This window comes from Orycteropus afer, unplaced genomic scaffold (genome assembly GCF_000298275.1).
Source record: "Orycteropus afer afer isolate SDZICR_OR568_19922 unplaced genomic scaffold, OryAfe1.0 scaffold00006, whole genome shotgun sequence".
In the NCBI taxonomy this organism is placed as follows: Eukaryota; Metazoa; Chordata; class Mammalia; order Tubulidentata; family Orycteropodidae; genus Orycteropus; species Orycteropus afer.
In genome coordinates this window covers 11856310-11874613 of record NW_006921593.1, presented here as the reverse complement: position 1 = coordinate 11874613, position 18304 = coordinate 11856310, and the positions used below count along the sequence as shown (strand labels likewise).

General features: G+C 54.1%; 1 protein-coding gene across 1 annotated transcript in view; it reads left to right on the top strand.

Moving 5' to 3' along the window:
* Positions 1-12576, top strand: part of DAGLB (diacylglycerol lipase beta) — a 31546-nt gene extending 18970 nt beyond the window's left edge. Inside the window, exons 8-15 of the mRNA XM_042781035.1 lie at positions 2907-2990; positions 4464-4541; positions 8286-8366; positions 8455-8582; positions 10674-10742; positions 10825-10897; positions 12012-12262; positions 12381-12576. Of these exons, the coding sequence (XP_042636969.1) occupies positions 2907-2990; positions 4464-4541; positions 8286-8366; positions 8455-8582; positions 10674-10742; positions 10825-10897; positions 12012-12262; positions 12381-12576 (960 nt within the window). The remainder of the gene's footprint in view (positions 1-2906; positions 2991-4463; positions 4542-8285; positions 8367-8454; positions 8583-10673; positions 10743-10824; positions 10898-12011; positions 12263-12380) is intronic.
* Positions 12577-18304: the final 5728 nt, after the last annotated feature.

Below are 18304 nucleotides of genomic sequence, written 5' to 3'. Positions count from 1 at the left end.
CGTGACGTCCAGAGTCAGCACGGCTCTTCCCGTGACATTGAGAGTCAGACAGCGGCCCTTCCCGTGACATTGAGAGTCAGACAGCGGCTCTTCCCGTGACATTGAGAGTCAGACAGCGGCCCTTCCCGTGACATTGAGAGTCAGCACGGCTCTTCCTGTGACATTGAGAGTCAGACAGCGGCCCTTCCCGTGACATTGAGTCAGACAGCGCATCTTCGCGTGACGTCCAGAGTCAGCAGTGGGTCTTCTCTGGAATCCGTGGAGTCTGCCTCAGTTCGCTAGTGCTGCTGTAACGGAAATACCGCAGGGCGGTGGCTTTGACAGACAACAGTGTATCCTCTCACAGTTTAGGAGGCTAGGAGTCTGACTCAGGCACCAGCTGTAAGGCAAGGCTTTTTCTGTCATCTCTGGAAACTTCCTGTCATCAGTCTTCCCTGGGGCTGGGAGTTTCTCGGCGCAGGGACCCCAGGCGCAGAGGACGCGCTCTGCTCCTGGCTCTTCGTTCTTGGCAGGAAGTCCCTGTGCTCTGTCCTCATTCGTTCCATCCCGTTGGTGTCTGAAGAGAGGCTGGAGGTTCTGCCCAACCCCATGATTGCGTCCTGCTCTTCGGCATCACCACCCCTACTTTGTTAACGTCATAGAAGCCGGGTGCACGGCACACGGGGTCATTTCATCAGGTCTCAGAATGGAGGATGATTCCTGACAAGCATGGCCTCGCCACATCGACATGTATTTTTAGGGACACTGTTTAATCTGTAATGGAGTTCAGTCCACAGTAGAGTCCTTGGAAATTCTGATGAAAATCGTGAATTGCTTCCCCAGAAAAATGTGCATAGATATCCATCCATGGACACGTCCCCCCCAAGTTTCCAAGTTCTGCATGTCACTGTGGGGGCTCGCAGATCCCTTGGTGCCCACCTCTGTAAAACCTCTGTGGAGACCCCATGCTGAGTTTTCCACACAAGGCCGTCTTTTCCAGAAGAGCAAGGAGTGACATTCAGCATTAATCCCACTCGAGTTTCTGGGTCACACGATTTTGTTTCTGGGTCTTTGTCCATCCGTAGTGGTGCAGCGGTTCACATGGGTGGGGTCAGAATCCCCTGGGAACGCAGTGAACTGCAGAGGCCAGGCTCCACTTGCTGCAGGCCTTGGTGGGGTGTCTCAGCTCCCCAGGACTTCTCACCTGTGCCAGTCTGAGGGCCACTGATGCGGTGCATAGATCACACCGGCAGCAGCCCCGGTAAGTGAGCCAGCGTCTCTAGCAGTGGGGCTTGGGCTTAGCAGTGTTTAAGCTCCCAGGTGCCTCTGCAGTGCCAACAACAGGGGACCCTGGTGCCCTGCTCTCGAGGCCAGCGGGTCCCAAACAACTGGGTTTAGAGTCACCCACGGAGCTGTCAGCAATGCTGATGTGCAGGCCACCCCAGCCAGTGAAGTCAGAATGTGGACCGAGAATGCTGGCACGAGGTTGTCTAGTATTGTCAGCAGGCCCTGTCTGCAGCCCACTGGGGGGCCACTAACAGCCTGGGCATCACCCTGTGCTGATGGAAGAAAGAGCTGATACGTTTGGAGAACGTTTTTCATGGAAAGTCTCTGTCCTGTGGGCACCTTATCCAGGAGTCAACGCACAGTTCAGTCATCAGGGCATCTTCTTCTGTTGAGGGAGGAGAAGGAAGCCGCGGTCAGTTCTGCTTGTTCCAGACAAGTGACCTTCATAGCTGAGTGACCGTCGTCCTTGTAATTGCTGTCTTTGCCGATTGCCCGCCCCACCCGGCTGTTTTCTCCTCTCAGTCTGCACCCCAGCCTTTGGGGTTGGTGATCTTGGATCCCCTGCAAAGACGAGATGGGGAGAACGAGGGGCGTGTGCCTGAGGTCACCCAGCAGGGAGCGGCAGAGCTGAGCTCCAGCCGAGGTCAGCTAACCCCAGCACCCCTGTGGTGCCCTCTCAGGACTCCGACTCTGAAGGTGTCAGCCTGGAATTACAGCTCCCAGCTGGGTGGTTCTCAGTGATGCTTATATGAGATCAAAACCTTGGTGCCCCAACCTTGCCACCATTGTATCCAAACCAAAACCAAAACCCAAACTCACTGCCGTCGAGTCAGATCTGACTCATAGCGACCCCTCCTTGGGTTTCTGAGGTGGTAGCCCTACAGACATAGATCGGCCCTCCTTCTTTCTGAGCAGTGGCTGGTGGGTTTGAACCGCCAGCCTCAGGTTCGCAGTCAGGTGCCTGGGGCACTGCGCCCCCAGAGCTGCCTGCAGTTGCATTCAGTTGGCTCCAGCTCAGGGCGCCCCCACACGTGCGGCAGGTAGAACCGTGTTCTGTGTGGTTTTCAGCAGCTGACTTTTGGGAAATAGATGCCAGGCCTCTCTTCCGAGGCACCTCTAGGTGGACTCCGAGCTCCAGCCTTTTGACTAGCAGCCGAGTGCGTGAACCACTTGCATCGCTCGGGATCCTCACCCTTGTTCAGACACAAAGTAGGTGACTCTGGAGGGGTTCTAACCGGTTAGACCTTGTGCTTGATGACACTGGTCCTCACCCCAGGTGGTGCCTGGGCTGGTGGTGACCTGAGGAGGGTCTGTGGTGAGCCCCTGCTGTGTCCTTGCCCCGAAGGGTGACTTGCAGTTGACTCGCTGTATGCATCGACTCCCCGGTGATGCTGGGGGCAGAAACGAGGCAGGTGACGTTAGGTCATATTCTCTCTGTGACAGCATCGTGGAGGTCAGAGGGGTGCTCAGAGAGCATAGGACGCGTCTCGTAGAAGATGGTTCGTCTTTGTTTACAGGATATCGGGCATCACGCTCTGCAAGCATGAGGGAGAGGCGTCCACGGCCCTTGTCTCTGTGATGGGTCTTGGGTGTCTGTCACTGGAGAGCCAGGCTCATGCATGTGTCTCTTGGTCCCGCAGGTGTACGAGCTCCCCTTTCTAGTGGCTCTGGACCACAGAAAGGAGTCTGTTGTGGTTGCCGTGAGAGGAACCATGTCTCTCCAGGTAACAGGCCCATGAATCGGGAGGTGGGGCTGGGCTCCGGGGAGGCTAGCTACCAGTGCTGGGAGGTCCTGTGCTGGAAGCAAGAACATTCCATTAGACACAAGGAAAACCAGGGATGGAGTGGGGATGTGGGACAGTCCCTCTGTGCGAGGATGGACGACAACGTTCCTTTAACGGGAAAACGTCAGAGACGGACTCAGACGGCAGCAGGTCTGGCTCCTAAAAGGGGAGTTTTTGAGGGAGACCCGCTTGCCTCCCCTCCCACCTGATTTCTGCCCCAGATCTGGGTGACCCTCCAGTTTTCCACACCCAGAACCCCAAAACTAGATGGGGCAGGAAGCCCAGTGTGCTAGCCCCGGTCACACAGCTGTTTTGTCTGCCTCATTGGGCCTGTGGGTTCCCACATGGCTGCTGCTCCAGGTCCAGTGAGAAATGGCGTGTTTCGATCCTCAGGCCCAGTGATCCCCTGCCTTCCTCACCTCAGGCTTCTCTGCCCCAAAAGACACTTGCTCTTGAAACCCCTCTCCTTTCTGTTGGTTTGCTCTTGGTTGCAGTCTCATCTCCCAGCTGTTACTTCTCTGCTAACCCAGAGTGGGTGCCCTCATCCCACTGTGCTCTCTGCCAGTTCGGTGCGGCACTTGGCCCGCCCCGGCTGCAGCTCTGCTCCTGGCTGCAGGCCGAGTCTCCAGATGGGTCTGGGTTTCCCAGGGGCCCCCCAGAAGCCCAGCCTCCCCTTCTTCTCCCAGCTCTGCTCTCCCTCGGCCTCCCACTTCCCCTCCCACCAGTGTCCCTCGGTTGCCTGTGTAAGTCGTCTTGGTGTCTCCTGGCTCGTGGCCCCGTCCATGGGGTGTGCGGTTCTGCCCTGGTCTCTGGCCGTTTTCTCTCACTGCTGCCCCGGCTCCATTCTCTCCAGTCCGTCCTGTGCGCCTGCAGAGCGTGCCTGCTCAAACATGGCTCAGCCCAGGTCATTCCTCAGGGACCACTCAGCACTCCCCACAGCTTTCAGTCTAAAGTTCCGGTTCCAGATCATGGCTTTGCTGGCTGGGTCACTGGCCCTGCTGTCCCCTAGCGCCCGCTCCGCCCCCCAGTGCTCGCCCTCTGTGGTCTGATCTGCCTCGTTCTCTGTCTTGGATTTCCACTAGCTTTTGACTTTTAGCCCCTTGAGAACAAGAACACACGTTGCTCAGAGCCCTGGTGCAGGCTTTGGACTTTGTGGCCACCTAGCGGAGCGTGTGTCACAGACATCTGGTGTCTTCCCCGCAGCCCAGGCCTGGCCTGGAGCCAGCCGTGTGCGGGTGCCTCAGGATGCCTGCTGCTGGCTTCTCTCCCGGGTCCGGGCATCCAGGGTCTGTCACTCAGCTGCCTCACTTCCCCACAGACCCCAGGGTCTCCCCATCAGCTCAGATGGTGCACAGCCACCCCAACCTCATCTGCCCAGGTGATGGCCTGTCCCCTCACTGTGTTCTGTTGTAGGATGTCCTCACTGACCTGTCTGCGGAGAGTGAGCCCCTCGACTTAGGGGCCGAGCTGCAAGACTGTGTGGCACATAAGGTAGGCGGCCCCGCGGGTGTGGTCCGGAGTGTCTCGTGAGGGGAAACTGAGGGCCCAGGAGCTTCTGACTCTGCCCTTCTCTGGATTCTGACACGTGCGAGTGCTGGCTGAGATGGCCCACGCTCCCCGCGTCGGTTCTCACGGCGGCCGCGAGCTCACCGTTTCCTGGCCGAGCCGGGCTGTGTCCTGTGTCGGTTCTCATGGCGGCCGCGAGCTCACCGTTTGCTGGCCGAGCCAGGCTGTGTTCCCCGTGTCGGTTCTTGCGGCAGCCACAAGCTTCACCGTTTCCTGGCCGAGTCAGGCTGTGTTCCTGTGTCGGTTCTCACGGCGGCCACGAGCTCACCGTTTGCTGGCCGAGGCGGGCTGCGTTCCCTGTGTCGGTTCTCACGGTGGCCATGAGCTCACCGTTTGCTGGCTGATCCGGGCTGCGTTCCCCATGTCGGTTCTTGCGGCGACCACAAGCCGTTTCCTGGCCGAGGCGGGCTGCGTTCCCCATGTTGGTTCTCACGGCGGCCGTGAGCTTCGCTCTTTGCTGGCTTTTTAAGGGAAACTGAGGTGAGAGTGATGACCTGGCTCGAGTCCTCGTGGGAAGGAAGTGTCAGCCTGGACACTCGGGCCCAGTCTGTGCCCAGACCCTGGGCTCGCCTTCCCTCTCGGAGCAGTGCGTTCTCCGGGAGACGCTGCTGCTGCGCAGTCCACAACAGGTCACAGGGACAGTAAGCACCCCCCATGGACGCTGGGCCCTGTGAGAATCACTCCTCCTGGATGGGTTCACGTGGCCGCCAGAGGACAGCCCGGAGCAGTTAGTTCTAGCTTTTCATTGTGGGTGGGGTGAAGGTTCACACAGCAGCAGCTTAGCTTTCCCTTCAACAATGCAGGCTCATTTTATCTCGGGGTGTGGATTACAACCCCCAGAGCAGAAGCACACTCCTCCCCCTCCTCCCTGGGTTTCCTGTTTCCGTTGCCCGTCTTTCCTTCCCTTCCTGCCTTCGGGGCTTTCTCCCTGGGCACCTGCTGCCCTTCTGAGTCCGCAGGGTTGCTTGTTCTGAGGCGTGTGTACCTCCCCGGTGTTGTCCCATAGACCTGTCTATTGTGGGGCTGAAAGCTGAGCTGTGAGGGGAGCAGTGTTCAACATTTGGGGGGACGTCTGTCATGATTCACTCCCACAGATTCACAGAGGTCACTTCTGGGGAGAAGCTTGAGGAAGTAAGGGGTGGGGGCCAGGACTCAGACTTTACTTTATATACTTTTTATGCTGTGTTTCTTGAACCAAGATATTTACTACTTCTGTGCTAACTAAAATGCTTAATATGAAGGAAAAAAAAAAAAAAGTTCTCGAAAGAGTCTGTAGGCGCTGGAGCCCATGTCCCGTGATGGTGTGTGCTTTTCAGGAACGTGCGAAATTTAGGCATTTTTCTCTGCTGCTAAGTAGAAGCTTGATAGTCTCAGGAAAGTCTTGACCCCTCAGCTACTTTTTGTGCCTCAATTCACAAAAGACTCCAACCTGACTTATTTGGTACACGAGGAGTCCTGGTGGGGCAGGGATTAAGCACTTGGCTGCTAACTGAAAAGTCGGCAGTGTGAACCCACCAGCTGCTCCGTGGGAGAAAGATGTGGCAGTCTGCTTCATAAAGCCTTGGAGACCCTGTGGGCAGTTCCACTCTGTCCTCTAGGGGCGCTATGGGTCGGAATGGACTCCACAGCAGCGGGTGTGGTTTGGGCTTTGCTCCTGTGAAGACTGACAGCCTTGGAGACCCTGTGGGCAGTTCCACTCTGTCCTCTAGGGGCGCTGTGGGTCGGAATCGACTCCACGGTGGTGGGTATGGGGTTGGGTGCACGTATGTGAAGAAAACACAGGGAATAATTAACTGAGCTCGTGTTGCTGTCAGTGGACGCTGGCTCAGGTTGTCACAGGGACAGCACCAGCTGGCTGCAGTGGCCTCCATGTCCTGTGTGTGTGGCCTTGGTTGCAGTCTAGTCTTGCAGGTGTTTGGTGCATGGGAAGCCTTCACCAGGCCTCTCCTGTCCTTTGGGTGTTCACGGTGGACAGCGGCTGACTGAGGCCAGGGCTGTGATGTGTGCCTACTCTTGGCCTCCATGGTGCCAAGGGGGGCTCCAGTGCTGCCCCAATAACTGGAAACCATCTCGGCGTTCTGTGTGTTTCATGCCTGTGCCAGGATGCGCCACAGTGCCTGTGGCCTGTGTTCCGTCAGCTCTGAGCACGCAGGTGTGCCACGTCGCAGGCACTGAATCTGTGCATTGCACGGTTGGAGGGGGTAGAGGGGCAGTGGTGGCTTGCCAGGCAGAGCTGTCACACTGCCCACAGGACGCCGGCGCCTTCCTGTCTCTTCCCTTTGATGCCAGGGTGGGTGTTCCACTCGCAGAAAGGTAGAGTCCCCGAGTCGCAGGGACGTGCGTGGCTTTAGAGGTGGCCCCGCCGTCTCCTGTGCCTTTCCCTGTTCCAGTAGATGCTGCAGAAGGATGAGGCCCGGGCTGCCGTGCAGGGTCCCACACGCATTTAAGCCCAGGTCGGATCTCCCCAGAACTCACGTCTGATGGTAGCCGTTTTCCTTTGCAGGAATGGGGTGCTTAGTCAGTGTCATTGATGTGTGTTTTAAAGTCACTTAAAAAGATTGGACATTTAAAGTTATGATCATTTCTTGCCTAGCCAGCCACCCTGAGGAAGCCAGTTGTTAGGGCTGTGTTAGCAGGGGATGGCAAGCTCAATTGGCATAACATACTACACAAAAATATTGTTCTACATCCTACTTTAGTGAGTAGCGAGTGGGGTCTTAAAAGATTTCAAGTGCCTGTCTAGATGCAATTATGGGTCTCTCCTCATCCAGAGCAAAGAAGAATGAAAAAACCCAAAGACTCATGGAAACAGTAGTCTAAAGGACTGGGGTGCCATGGAAACCTCAGCCTACATGACCATGAGACCAGAAGAATTAGGTGGTGCCCAGCTCCCACGGTCAACCACTCGGAAAGGGACCAGTGAAGGAGGTCCTGGATAGAGTGGGAGAACAATGTGGAACAAATCTCAGATGCACAGAAAAGACCAGGCTTATTGGTCTGATAGAGACTGGTGACACCTCTGGGACCGTGGCTGTTAGTCACCCTTCAGGCCTGGAATTGAACTCGCTCCCGAGGCTTCCAGCCAAACAGTAGACAGGCATCCGGGGTGACCATTTACACTCCCTGGAACAATTCTGGGAGATCAGAAGGGCAGTGTGTGTGCAGGGAGACAGCTCAGGGGGCGGGAGTGCATGGGAGGGAAGGACACAGGGGAGAGGTCAGCACAGGGAGGAAGTGGGAAGAGAGCTGTTGCATTGCAGGGAACTCAGTCAGTGTCGTGAGACAACGGTGTGAACTGCTGAATGGAAAATGAACTTGCTCCGTAAACTTTCACCCAAATCACAATTTAAAAAAGAAAAAGAATTGGGCATTTGTGATCCAAGTCAGTTCCAGAAAGGCCACAAGAGAACCACTGGCATGCGGAGGCCTTCCTGACTCGTTCACTCAGACGTTCATTTGTTCACTCAGACGCCTGCAGAGCACACACTTCCTCACGTTCTGTGCGAGGAGCCAGGGCGAGGCAGTGCTCAGCCTCTGTGGCCGCCAATCCCGTGACGCTGACATTTGAGAATTACCCAAGTGTGTACACATGCAGCCCTGCCTTCGGGGTCCTGGTGGGAGCAGCCTGGTCTGGGGACTAATCGCCACCTTCTCTGTCTGCGTGTTTAGGGCATCGCTCAAGCCGCCCGCTATGTTTACCGACGACTCCTCAACGACGGGATTCTGAGCCAAGCGTTCAGCGTTGCTCCTGTAAGAGTCTCTTTACTTGTCTTTGGTTGCGTTTCCTCACTGGCCATTTCCTCCTTCCAACCTCCCCTCCTTCTGCTCCGTTCTGCAGGAGTACCGGCTGGTCCTGGTGGGGCACAGTCTGGGGGCCGGCGCCGCAGCCCTGCTGGCCCTCATGCTGAGGGGCGCCTACCCACACGTCAGGTGCTACGCCTTTTCACCTCCCAGAGGGCTGCTGAGGTAACGTCTCCTCACGTGGAACGTGGCGCCACTTGACCATGGGGGCAACACTCATCTGTGTCACTTCTTCTGTTTCCTCCTCCTCGGGTGAAATTTGTGTTTTGAGACTAAGAAGTTGTAGAAGAAGGAATGCCTGGCCTTTCTCAGGCCTCTGCCTGTAGCTTTGATTTGCTGAATGACAGAATTCTAAGTTCAGTCTTTGGACATGTCCTGACTTGGCACACTTACCTGGGCCATTGTCTACAAGCTTGTGTCCTGGTTATGGGAGGAGTTTGTGTCCATCACAATGTGGAAAATACAAGTGTGGAGACCCCGTCGCTCCTCGTGGTGGACGTGGTGGGTTTGTCTCAGCCGTCTGAGTGGCCTACCGATCGCCCGCTCCTCTTCAGTTTTCCCTCTTTGTCAGAGAAGCCAGGTCATTTGTTCTGAAGAACAGTGCCCGATTCTGGACCTGGCCACTCAGAGTGGCATTTGCTGTGTTGCTCTGTCTGCCTCCATGGTTACTTGTAATTCTACAAAAGGGTAGATGTGTCTGAGATGAGAGAGTCGGGTTAGTGTGTGGGGCCACGTGCTGCCTGCTTGTCTCTGATGTTTGCCGCCAGAGGCTCTTACAGATGCCTTGTGTTACTAGGGGCTGCACACATCAACTGATGAGTTGAAGCGCACCGCGTTCAGTCCGTAGTACTCGGCCTTCTGGTGTTCAGCTTGTCCCATCTTTGGCCAGCAGGCCCATCATAGTCAGCTTCTCCAAACTTTGGTCACACACCCCAGTTGCCTGATAGTTTTCCTGTTTTCTGGTACAACAGTGTTTCAGGCTCAGTTTTCTGTCTGTTCCACATCTGGAGCCAACCCTTTCTCCAAGGTGTGCCGGATCCTTTCATAGGGAAAAGGTATTTGGAGATGGTTGTGCGCTGGTAGGGGGACTCTCGCCACAAGGCTAGTCGTGGAAAGTGCCAGAGAATACTTTTCTTTTATTCTACAGAGAATATATGTCCTTAGTTCACATTGATGCTTCCGACTAAGATGGAAAGTCAGGGTTTTTACTGAATATATTTAATTGTATACTGGTATTTGCTGAAATTCTTTGGTTTTCCCTATGTCAGCAGTCTTGGTGCCTGCCCACGTTGCCCTTGCTCCTTGCATTTCTCTAAGTCAGTCACAGTTGCAGTACAGTCACCACAGGGTCATATCTGACAGCGTTGTCGTCTGTTGCCATCCTGTCCCTTTGGCCTCCTGGCAGCCCAGCCTGTGTGCAGTGGAGCTGGGCTCCAGGGGGACTTCAAGGCCATGACCTTCTGGGAGCAAGTTGCCAGGCCTGTCCTCCGAGCTGCCTTGGGGGGTTTGCACCGAGATTCCTCTGCCGTTTCTGTCACTGTCAGAACACGCTCCTGGGGGTGTACACGTTTCTGTTGTTGTAAAGTCACTTAATCTAATTCTCCTGCGTGTGGTTAATACACCGGGACGTGGGCTGGTTTCCTCTGGTTCCTGATGCTGTGACTGTAGTCTGGCGGCCATGGTTGGTAGCCACGGAGGGGCATGGAGGGAAACCTGGCTTCCCTCCCGGCCCTCCCCCGGGGAGCCGTGGGGCAGTTCCTTGCCTTACGTGTTGACTGTTCTCGTCTGTTTCCACAGGAGCAGCCTGTGTCTGCTCTTTGTGTTCCTCTCCCTTCTTAGATCAAAGGTCACATAGGCTCAGTGCCCTTCTGCAGCCTGTCACTTTCTCAGCGGGCCCTGGAGCCTGCATGTAGCTCATGGGTTGACGCCTCACTGAGCACAGTCACTCGGGGTTCATGCTCCCCTGCACAGATGGGCTCCTGCGGGGCCTTTCTGCGCAGCTTTGACACCCTGCAGTGGGATTGCACCTTGACCCCGGCTGAGACTTTAGCCGGATGCCCTCTGCTCAGTGCGGGTGTAGCTGCCGTGAACGGTTGTAGCTGAAGTCTCTCAGCTCACTTCCTCCTCACGCACGGAGGACACGGGACAGAGTGGACTTGGAGGAGGGGCACCTCTCACCTGGCAGATGGCCCGGGATGTCTCCCTGTGGGCAGCACGGTCAGCACACTCACTCTTCTCCTTCTTCTGGCATTTCAGCAAATCCCTCCACGAATACTCCAAGAACTTCATCGTGTCCCTTGTCCTCGGGAAGGACGTGATCCCCAGGTGTGTTGGTGGGGGGGCTGGGGCTGTGTGGTGGGGGTTACACACACTGGCTGCCCAGTCTCACCTGGCCCTTTCCGAACAGGTTAAGCGTGACCAACTTGGAAGATCTGAAGAATAGAATCTTACGGGTGATCGCACACTGTAACAAGCCCAAGGTGACTGGGGGGACTTGCAGAGGGGCTGCAGGGCCGTGGCCTCTGGGAGACTGGGAGAGTGGAAGGGGCTTTCTTCCCTCGTAGCCTCAGAGCCAGGGCAGCTCGTGCCGTGGGTTCAGGTTCTGCCTGCCCCCTCCAGACAGCAGTGGTGAAAACAGGCCCCTGAACTGCCCCGAGGAGCTCCGCCTCCCGTCTCCTGACAGACAGTACTCTGATGCCCTTTGGTTTCACTGTCTCGGGGCATGGAAACTAGGCTGCCAGATCCTGGAGGCGCTGGTCTGTCCGTGCCGAGTATCACGCAGTCATGGGGAACGGTGACGTCTGTTTGTATCCCATGAGGTAATGAATGAAAAGTTGAAAAAGAAGCTTAAAAACGATTCCTAGAGGGATGGCCAAGGCAGGGGAAGGAGACAAAGATGTGCAGGTGAGTCTGGACAGAAATTTGAGAAAATACAAAATGTGGTCTTTCTGGAAGACGATTTTCCATTTTTTTTTAACCTTTTATGTCTTCTGAAATTTTGTGGCTTTCTTGCTAGTCACAATATTTTTTCCAAATAAAGCTTCTCCTCATCACTTATAAAAGCATATTTTAAGTTAATAACTAATGTTTTGGTGGAAGGGTCATACTGCTTTGCAGTATTGCCTGAAAAGAATGAAGAGTAATTTTTCCTAAAGCATGTGCAGGATTTTGTTTGTAAACATTGCTGCAGGTAGAATAGAGTTCCTGGCTGGTGTGGGCAGTTAGCACGCCCACCGCTGACCGGAAGGCTGGCGGTTAGAGTCTCCCGAGAGGCGTCCAGCCTACTGCAAGAGCAGCCCCTGAAGACCCCGTCGGCAGCTCTGCTCTGACGCACGCGGGGCCATGACGAGTCGGGTGACTCGACCACGGCTAGGTTATGCCATGGTTCCACTGCCCGGGAGACACCCGAGTTGGGCCTCGCCCACACTCACCAACCCCACGGTCTGGTGCCCTGGCAGCCAAGATGTCGAGGCCGGTGGCTGCTGCTGGCCCTCTGCTCTGGCTTGCTGGGTGTGACAGGAGCAGCCCCATCAGGGTGTGCTCGCGGGGACGGTGAGAGCCCGTCAGTCACATGCCTTCCATCTCTCCGGGCAGTACAAGATCTTGCTGCACGGGTGCTGGTATGAGCTGTTTGGAGGGGACCCCGACAGCTTTCCGACGGAGCTGGACGGGGGCGAGCAGGGGGACCTCACGCGGCCTCTCCTGGGGCAGCAGAGCCTGCTGGCACACTGGTCCCCGGCCTACAGCTGCTCCGACGAGTCCCCCCTGCACTCCCCGTCCAAGTACCCCCCGCTGTACCCCCCCGGCAGGATCATCCACCTGGAGGAAGAGGGTCCTTCGGGCAGGTGAGTGCCAGTGTCGGGTGCCCGGACGGGCGTGGAGTCTGACCCGGCTCCTTCTGTGCCACACCCGTCCAGAGCCCGTGACGCCTCGATAACTAACGTGTCCACTTGGATCTTCCAGGTTTTGCTGTTCTGCTTCACACTACACTGCCAAGTGGTCACACGAGTCAGAATTCAGCAGGATCCTCATAGGCCCCAAGATGCTGACGGACCACATGCCAGATGTTCTGATGCGAGCGCTGGACCGCGTGGTCTCGGACAGAGCGGCCTGCGTTTCCTGCCTGGCTCAGGGAGCTGCTGCCAGGGACGCGGTGTAGCCCCAGCTTCTGAAGGCCGCTATGGGAACACGGAGCTTGGTGGTTGTTACACTGACTCGGACCCTAGTCTTCCAATACGTTGGACTTTCATCACTAGGAATTAGAAGGTCACTACATTCAGTGGTCTTCCAAGCAACTGGGTAACTTTGCGGAAATTGTGGATCTCAGTGGGATCTGGAGTCAGGAGAGCCTGCAGGGGATGGGACGTGAGGGTGGGAGTCAAGGGCAGCGTGCACAGGACCTCAGCAGCCCCTCCCGCTGGCCTGTGTCCCGGCCCTGAGGAGGGTGAGAAACCAGTAGGCAGTATTAAGGCCTCGAATGGGCCTGCGGACTCCAGCCATCGGGTAGCCCTGCCCCCAGTGGGGTTCATCCTGCCCACGGGGACGCTGATCTTGGCGCACAGGGTACCATTTCCCCGCCTGCACAGACAGCTCCTCGGTTGTGAGGACAGAGAAGCCACACATCCTGTGGAAAGCTGGGTATCCTTCTGGGAGGCACTGACTGGGCATCTTTTAACAGCCTCAAGACGGGGACCAGTGGCCATATTCCCCCACCTCATCCAGTAGCAGCAGTGGATGAATTTAATCCTCAGTACCGTTCTGGCTGAGGTGGACCGGCGGATTCCAAGAGTTCAGCTCACACAGCACTTACACACGTCATCCTTGTCTGCCCGGACAGTGCTGGGAGGTCCATTGTCTGGGCAGTCTCACAGCAGTTGTGTTGAAGGTGTTTTTATCTGTGTTCTGTAAACAAAGTCCTGAGTTGTCTTGGCATCCTGGCTGAAGAGTGGATTGTATAGGCATCTAATTTCACTCCCTCTAGAGGAAGGAGCTCTGGTGGTGTAGTGGGTAGACATTTGGCTGCTGGGCAGGTCCATGGTTCAAACCCACCAGCTGCTCCATGGAAGGAAGATGGGGCAATCTACTTCTGTAAAGATTTATAGCCTCAGAAACCCAATGGGGGTCACTATGAGTTGGAATTAACTTGATGGCACTGAGGTTTTTTTTTTTTTGAGAGCCCCAGTGAAAGAAAAGATCAAAATGGATGTCAAAAAGAGACTCTGAAACTTGCCCTTGAGCAAAGAGTAGCTAAAGCAAATGGAAAAAATGACAAGATAAAAGAGCAGAAGAGAAGATTTCAAAGAGCAGCTCAAGGAGACAAAGCCAATTACTATAATGCAATGTGCAAAGACCTGGAGTTAGGAAACCAAAAGGGAAGAACACATTTGGCATTTCTCAAGCTGAAAGAACTGAGGAAAAAATTTAAGCCTCAAGTTGCAATATTGAAAGATTCTATGGGGAAAATACTGAATGGTGCAGGAAACATCGAAAGAAGATGAAAGGAATACACAGAGTCATTGTACCAAAAAAACCTGATTGATCTTCATCCATTCCAGGAGGTGGCATACATGATCAAGACCCAGTGGTACTGAGGGAAGAGATCAAAGCTGCACTAAGGGAACTGATGAGGAACAAGGCTCCAGGAATTGACGGAATACCCATTGAGATGTTTCAACATATGGATGCCCCACTGGAGGCACTCACTTGGTTATGCCAAGAAATTTGGAAGACAGCTACCTGGCCAACTGACTGGAAGAGATCCATATTTGTACTCATTCCAAAGAGAGGTGATCCCACAGAATGTGGAAATTATTGAACAATATCATTAATATCACATGCAAGTAAAATCTTACTGAAGATAATTCAAAAATGGTTGTAGCAGTATATTGACAGAGAACTTCCAGAGGTGCAGGCTGGGTTAAGAAGAGGACGTGGAACAAGGGATATCATAGCTGATGTCAGATGGATCTTGGCTCAAAGTAAAGAACACCAGAAAGATGTTTACTTGTATTTTAATGACTGTGCAAAAGCATTTGATTCTGTGGATCATAACAAATTGTGGGTAACAATGAGAAGAATGGGAATTCCAGAAGACTTAATTGTACTCATGAGGAACGTGTATATAGACCAGGAGGCTTTCGTTCGAACAGAACAAGGGAATGCTGCATGGTTTAAAATCAAGAAGGGAGTGCATCAGGGTTGTATCCTTTCACCATACTTAACTCAATCTGAGAAGCTGGATTACATGAAGAACATGACATCAGCATTGGAGGAGGAATCATTAACCTGTGATACACTGATGACATGACTATGCTTGCTGAAAATAGGCTGACTTGAAGTACTTACTGATGAAGATTGAAGAATACAGTCTGCAGTATGGATTACATCTCAATATAAAGAAAACAAAAATCCTCACAACTGGACCTATAAGCAGCATTATGAGAAATGGAGAAAATAGTGAAATTGTCAAAGACTTCACATTGCTTGATTGTATAATTGATGCCAATGGAAACAGCAGTAAGGACATCAGATGATATATAGCACTGGGCAAATTGGCTGCAAAGGACTGCTTTCAAGTGCTGAAGAGCATAGATGTCTCCTTGAGGACTAAGGTACACCTGATCACAAGCCATGGTATTTTCAGTCGCCTCATATGCATGTGAGAGCTGGACAATGAATAAGGAAGACCGAAGAAGAGTTGATGGTTTTGAGCTGTGGTGTTGGTGAAGAATGCTGAAAGAACTAACAGGTCTGCCCTGGCGGAAGCGGAAGTGCAGCCAGAATGCGCCTTGGAGGTGAGAATGGCCAGACTTCATCTCACATACTTTGGTCATGTTGTCAGAAGGGACCATTCCCTGGAGAAGGATGTCATGCTTGGTGAGGTGGAGGGTCAACGAAAGAGGGGAAGGCCCTTAACGAGGTGGACTGACACAGTGGCGATGGTGATGGGCTCAAGTGTAGCAAGAATTGTGGAGCTGGCTCAGGACCGGGCGGTGTTGCATTCTGCTGTGCGTAGGGTCGCTGTGAGTTGGAGACAACTCAACGGCACCTAACCACCACCACCACCAGTGAACTGACAGGAAACCCACAAAACCAAACTCACTGCTGTCGAGTTGGATCTGACTCATAGCAACCCCTCCTTGGGTTTGCAAGGTGGTATCTCTATGGAACTAAATTGCCCAACCATCCTTCTGAGGCGTGGCTCGTGGGTTTGAACCACCAGCCTTCTGGTTAGTAGTCAAATGCCTTAGGCACTACGCCACCAGAGCTCCCAAACTCACTGCTGTTGACTTGATTCCAACTCATAGTGACCCCTCCTTGGGTTTCCAAGGTGGTATCACTACGGAAGTAGATTGCTATCTTCTGAGGAGTGGCTGGTGGGTTTGAATCACCAGCTTCCGGTTAGCAGTCAGATGCCATAGGCACTATGCCACCAGAGCTCCCATGGGGGTCGCCGAGTTGGAATAAAGTCAGTAGCACTGAGTTCAGTGGGTTTTTTTTTTTTTTTTGGAGAGCCCCAGTGAAATGGCAGGAAACCCCTAAGGACAGGGAAAAGGGGACAAGAAGAGTTAGGCCTTAGAAGCTGGGGATCAGGTGGCTGGACACAGAGTATCGTGAGCAGGGAAGGAAGGAACCCAGCTGACAGCGCAGTCCCGGGGGCCGTGTGAAGCAGGCGAGGCGAGCGGCCAGAGTGCGGTGGCTCACGGGAAAGTGGCACCCTAGCCCCGTGTGCTTGTGGGAGGGAGACTGGGCCTCCTGGAAGCCTGACCTAGAGGCAGCTTCCTCAGGCCTCACCCCCAGCATCCCAGCCAGATCACCTCCGGCCCTGCTGCCAAGGACCTGCAGAGACTGCCAGCTGTGGAGATAACTCGTCACGGATGGTTGACACAGCACGGCAATGTCTGGTCACTGTACGTTTCTAAACATTTCCAAAGACTTGACACTTAGAGCAGCACTGCACTCCTGTCACCCACCGTGCACCATTTCAGTCTGCTCTTAGGTTCTCAACCCGTCAGCTGGAGCCCAGGCCACCAGACACTTGAAACAGGACTCCAGGGGAAGCTTCCAGCTGTTGTAGCTGTGCTTGGGAACAGAGCAACGGAACCATGATGCAAATCCCAGTGGGTGAAACCAAAAATGAGACTGGGGAAGGGAAGGGGAGAGCCTGTGCTGGGAGGCGCGGCATCTGAGTAACACTATTCTCAAAACAGAACAGACACACACTTCCGAGGGCAGGAGCCCAGTGGAGAAACCTTGGGGCATGAGACAAGGGAAATCCCCAAGATTGATAACCAAGGAAAAGACATCTTCACGCAGGAGAAATGGCTATGGAAGACAAGGGGGAAACTGCCTTCCAAAATCTGAAGTTCATTTTGTTTTTTTCAATTGTGATTTGGGTGAAAATTTACAGAGAAAATTCACTTTCCATACAGCAGTTCACATACACTTTGTCTCATGACATTGACTACAATTTCCCACAATGCAACAGCTCCCCTCCCACTTCCTCCCCATAGTTACCTCTTCCCTGTGTCCATCCCTCCATGCACTCCTGCCCCCTGAGCTGTCTCCTTGTGCGTACACAACCCTTTTTCCTCCCATGATTGTTCTCTCCAAGGAGTGTATCTACCTCAGGTACATGTTCAACTCATATGCCTATCTTTCATTTGGCTGGAAGCCACAGGAGTGGGTTCAATTCCAGACCTGAAGGGCAGCCAGGGGCCATAGTCTCAGTGGTTCCATCAGGCTCTATCAGGCCAGCAAACCTGGTCTCTTTTTTTTCCCCCCACAAATGATTTTGAGTTTTGTTCCACAGTGTTCTCCCTCTCTATCCCAGCATCTCCTACATAGATCCCCCTCCAAGTGGTTGACAGTGGGAGCCGGGCACCATCTAGTTCTTCTGGTCTCAAAGTCGTGTAGGTGAAGTTCTTTCTAACCCACATTTTCAAGCCCATCCCAAAGGATCACAGTAGAAAAGATTTCTTCTAAAAGATGGCTAGGGCTCAGAATGACCACCTTCCCACACAACCTTTCTCAGGACGCTTTGGGAGGGTGTGATCAAGGTGAGAAAGTAACAAACCAGGGACTCGGGTGGAGGAGACATTGCACACGAGGGCGAGGCCGGGTGACCGAGACTTCCGGAACACGGATATCGAGACCATGTTCGTGTAGCTGAACCCTTCGCGGGAGTTCAGCAGCAGGGACCCATTTAGACAACAGGCAGAAGTAAGTAACGTGTTAATGACCTCAGGGGACGCCACAGGTGGGGGGAGGAAAAAAGCCGTTACTTCACAACTCAGCTGCACACAAAGCTGGAGCCACCCAACAGTGTGAGCTGAGAGCCAACCCAAATGAGTACGCTGAGGGATGGGCAAGGGGGGTGTGCAGGTTTGTTACCTGCCACAAGGGGCAGGGCAGCTGGAAGCCGGCGAGACAAGCATGTGGTTTAGACCCACGAAGTTCAAGATCGTCCTTGCCTCTGGGGCGTGTGTGAAGAGGTGGCTACTGGTTCTGTAACAAACCTTGTACAACTATTTGATCTTCAAACTGTATTTAACTTTTGCTAAATAAAAGACTCAAAACCACAAGAGTCTTCAAGCAAGCAGGGATATTTACAGCGCCGACTTGAACGTAACTGTGTAGGACAGCTGCAGGCTCCACCCTGTCCCGCTGTGCCCAGCGCCACCGCCACATGCATGTTCCCCCCCCAAACCTCTGGCCCGGGATGTGCACCCCACCCATACCCAACTGCTGGCTGTCTACCCGTGAGCAGCTCACATCACTCAGGTCCCCCAGGCGCCAACTCTTCCTCCCCAACAACCTGGGGCTTTAACAGGGCAAGTGACACACTGAGGGACTGTTCACCAAGCTCTCAAAAATTCCAGTATGAC